We start from the raw sequence: 3,313 nt of genomic DNA on the forward strand, positions 1-3,313 counted from the left end.
TGTGTGTGTGTGTGTGTGTGTGTGTGTGTGTGTGTGTGTGTGTTGGGAAGCAGGCAAGTAGGGGACAAATGATGTGCTTTGAGTTCTCTCTTAAGCTGTAACAAGAATTGCATCCCTCTTCCTGAGGCTTTGAAGTTGTAGAGCTTAGAATTCCTAGGGGATGGTGTTAAAAGTTAACATTTGCATTTTAATAGTACCCTTTCCACCCAACTATTTTAGTTTTGAATGAAGACATCAGGCTTCTACAGTGGTCTAAGAGTTCTGAGAAGTTTACTTGGAGCCAGGTTCTGGGCAGGGACCTCTTTGAAAAGGTTGCAGCTGTTTTATTTAAGAGTTTACTTCAAGCTCAGCTGTATGTGAAATCCTATCTCTCTCTCTGTTGCTGAGTCTACCAGCCTGGCTCTTTCTCTCATTCTGTCTCCAATTTCTTGTGGCTCCTGGAGCTCAGGGGACTGTTTCTTCCAGAGCCTCGATTAGGAACATGCAGTTTCAAATGAGGGAGGGAGCCCAGGCTGGCAACCACAGTGGACACTGCCATTTGCAGAAGAGCAGAGTGACTGAAGAGCCAGAGAGGGGACGGATGAGTCAGAAACCAGAGCTCACACTTCTCAGGCTGCCAGGGGCACGCTGAGCCATAGAAGCCGCCATGTGCTTATGCCATGGGGCCCAGAGGACCATGATAGCTGCACATAGGCCAGGATTTGGGAAACTCAGTGTGCTGGGAAACCCTGAGTGATTCCTCCTCGGTGATGCTGAGAGACAGGTCTTGCATATAAGTAGAGAATTCCAAAATGGGAAGGCACCTTCTGGACCTTTTTAACCAGCGCTCTCATTTAACAGATGAGGGACATGTGACTCCAAGAGGGAAAGGGTTTTGTTCAGGTGGCAGCATGCGATGCTGCCTCTATCCAAACAGCCTGTGTTCAAATGCTGGCTCGGCAACTGATGAGCTGTGTGAGGGTGGACAAGTCCCTTCACTTCTCAGTGCCTCAGTTTCCTCCTCTATAATATCAGGTATACAAGACAACCCAGTCAGAGCATCCCTAGCCAAGTATGGCAAACAGCAAATGCTCATGCTCACTGTTAGCATCAAAGTTACCACACAAGGAGGGTCAGAACAAACACTAGGACTCCTGTCTCCCAGAACTCCTGACTCATTCCAGTGCTCCTGAATTATTAACCGTTCAGCTTTTCTACACTTGTAGGAAGTTAGTCAGAGAATATATTCAAGTGGACACTGTGAAAATGATGTTTTAATTACCTGCTTGATTATGAGCAGCAGACTCACTCCTTCTGTTGCTTATTTTCTTAAATTTCCTCCGAGCATCATATCCTCTCCAGGCTAAAAATATAAAACCATGTGCTAGGAATGACATTAATTTAAGAACGTGCCAGAGAATTGATATAAGCTGTTTTCCCCTCCAATCTATTGCCCGTCTCATCCTCCCTTCTGCTTTCTCACTGAACAAAATAAGCAGAGGTACGTGAGCTATGGCAAGAAGAGAGGCCTCTCTGTTCTCACAGCTTGGCTTTGAAGATGCTTCTGAGGGGTTGCTTTTGTTCAGGCAGTGATTTCCAGAACACTCTGGGTTCCATTGATGAATCACGTGGGACCCCTACCCCAGGTGAGATGGTTTCCTGTCATTCTAATCCCTGGAGAAAGCCCTGTCTTCAAGACTTGGGGATATGATACAGGGGGAGGGATTTAGGAGGGATGGTAGAAAGGAACTGGAATAGCCTGACCCTTTCAAAATCTGTTATATTGGGAGAAAAATATAAACATGAAAGTTGAAGAAGAGAAAGAGGGGAGTCGAGGGAAATAATAAGTAGCACAACATTGTCATTTGCTGTGAGTGAATTCTGTGCCGAGAGGTATGCTGAGGGAGAGGAAGATGTGCAGTGGGAAGGGAAAAGGCAGGGAAGAAAGGTGAAGAAAAAGAGAGAAAAGAGGAAGGGACTCTCTCGGGCAAAGGTGGTAAGTCCTTTAGATACAAAACTGGGGCATTAAGCCGCCCAGAGGAGCATAACGTCTCTCTTTGTTCCTTCCATCTCTGAGTATCACAACTCTCCAAGTTGCTGGGTGAGCTCATGAAGTCCAAAATCGACTGAGGCACATTAGGATTCTGGGTTATGAGATCATAAGGGAAATCATCCAGTTTGTTCAAGATCTGGTGCTTTCATAATCATTTGTCTATTGCACAGGAACTTAAATGTTGTGTGTAACACTAATGACACATATATGTAAACAAAGAGTTACCGACTAGGCAGGGCACATGAAGAGATTAGCAACCTGTCCCCTTGGTTTATAAGTTCCATCTGGACTAGAAAAGCCTTCTGGAAATGGCATTAGTAACTCTGGTACTGAACACCTGACCACAGACCTGAAGTGTATATTATCTCAGTCTTTCTGGGAGATGCGGCACATGTCTGTGTGACTGGGGCTTTACATCATTGGTCCATTTATACTGCCACTATCTATCCTGCCACTTCTGTTGTAAAGACATGTTTGCTTACCTGCAAGTCAGGGACCATGGCAGTTGTTGGGGCTCAGATAATAATTCCCCAAAATATGCTGCTTTGAACTCCAAACTTAGAGCACCTGGGTAGCAGCAAATGCAGGGAAGGGCTTCCTCTGAACTCTCCCTATCTATTGAAGGCTAGCTCCTCCAGAAGATTTTCAACTGTGTGAATCCCTTCCCCAGATCGCTCGTCAACCAGGGGAAATTGATGCATACCCCAGGAAGGAAAACTGGAGTAAATATCACCCAGAGGTCAGGTGAAGTTTGTTCCAGGCTATTGCCTGTTCTTTAGGCCCATTCATTTCCCCCGAAAATCTTTTAATCTTTCCTTAAAATTATCTACATCCTCCACTTCCCTCTCCCCTGTACAGAGGGTATTTAAGCTTCAACCATCTGGCCTTTGAGTTTCATACTTTTTATGACTTGCATGTTAATAAATTTGTATGTCTTTTCTCCTGTTAATCTGTCTTCATCAGTTTGTTTTATAGACTCAAATTATCAAACCTTCAGGACACAAAGTTTCTTTCACCCCTACACAGTCTTGCTCATGGCTGTGATTTCAGCACCTAGCACAGAACCTGTGCAGTAGGCACTTGATACACCTTTTTTTTTTTGAGACGGAGTCTTGCTCTGTCGCCCAGGCTGGAGCACAGTAGCACAATCTTGACTCACTGCAAGCTCCACCTCCCTGGTTCATGCAATTCTCCTGCCTCAGCCTCCCGAGTAGCTGGGACTACAGGCGCCTGCCACCACGCCCGGCTAATTTTTTGTATTTTTAGTAGAGATGGGGTTTC

General features: G+C 45.4%; 1 protein-coding gene across 5 annotated transcripts in view; it reads right to left on the reverse strand.

Moving 5' to 3' along the window:
* The window catches only part of MYO3B (myosin IIIB), a 545,921-nt gene that overhangs the window by 172,858 nt on the left and 369,750 nt on the right, over positions 1–3,313 (reverse strand). For 3 of the 5 annotated variants that reach the window (XR_001007338.1, XR_001007339.1, XM_011991953.1), the window contains exon 28: positions 1,262–1,342. The exons of the other annotated variants lie outside the window; for them this stretch is intronic. Coding sequence is in view for 1 of the 3 variants with exons in the window: in XM_011991953.1 (XP_011847343.1) it covers positions 1,262–1,342 (81 nt within the window). In the remaining 2 variants the exon portion in view is untranslated. The remainder of the gene's footprint in view (positions 1–1,261; positions 1,343–3,313) is intronic. 5 annotated transcript variants of the gene reach the window in all.

This window comes from Mandrillus leucophaeus, unplaced genomic scaffold (assembly GCF_000951045.1).
Source record: "Mandrillus leucophaeus isolate KB7577 unplaced genomic scaffold, Mleu.le_1.0 Scaffold40, whole genome shotgun sequence".
Taxonomy (NCBI): Eukaryota; Metazoa; Chordata; class Mammalia; order Primates; family Cercopithecidae; genus Mandrillus; species Mandrillus leucophaeus.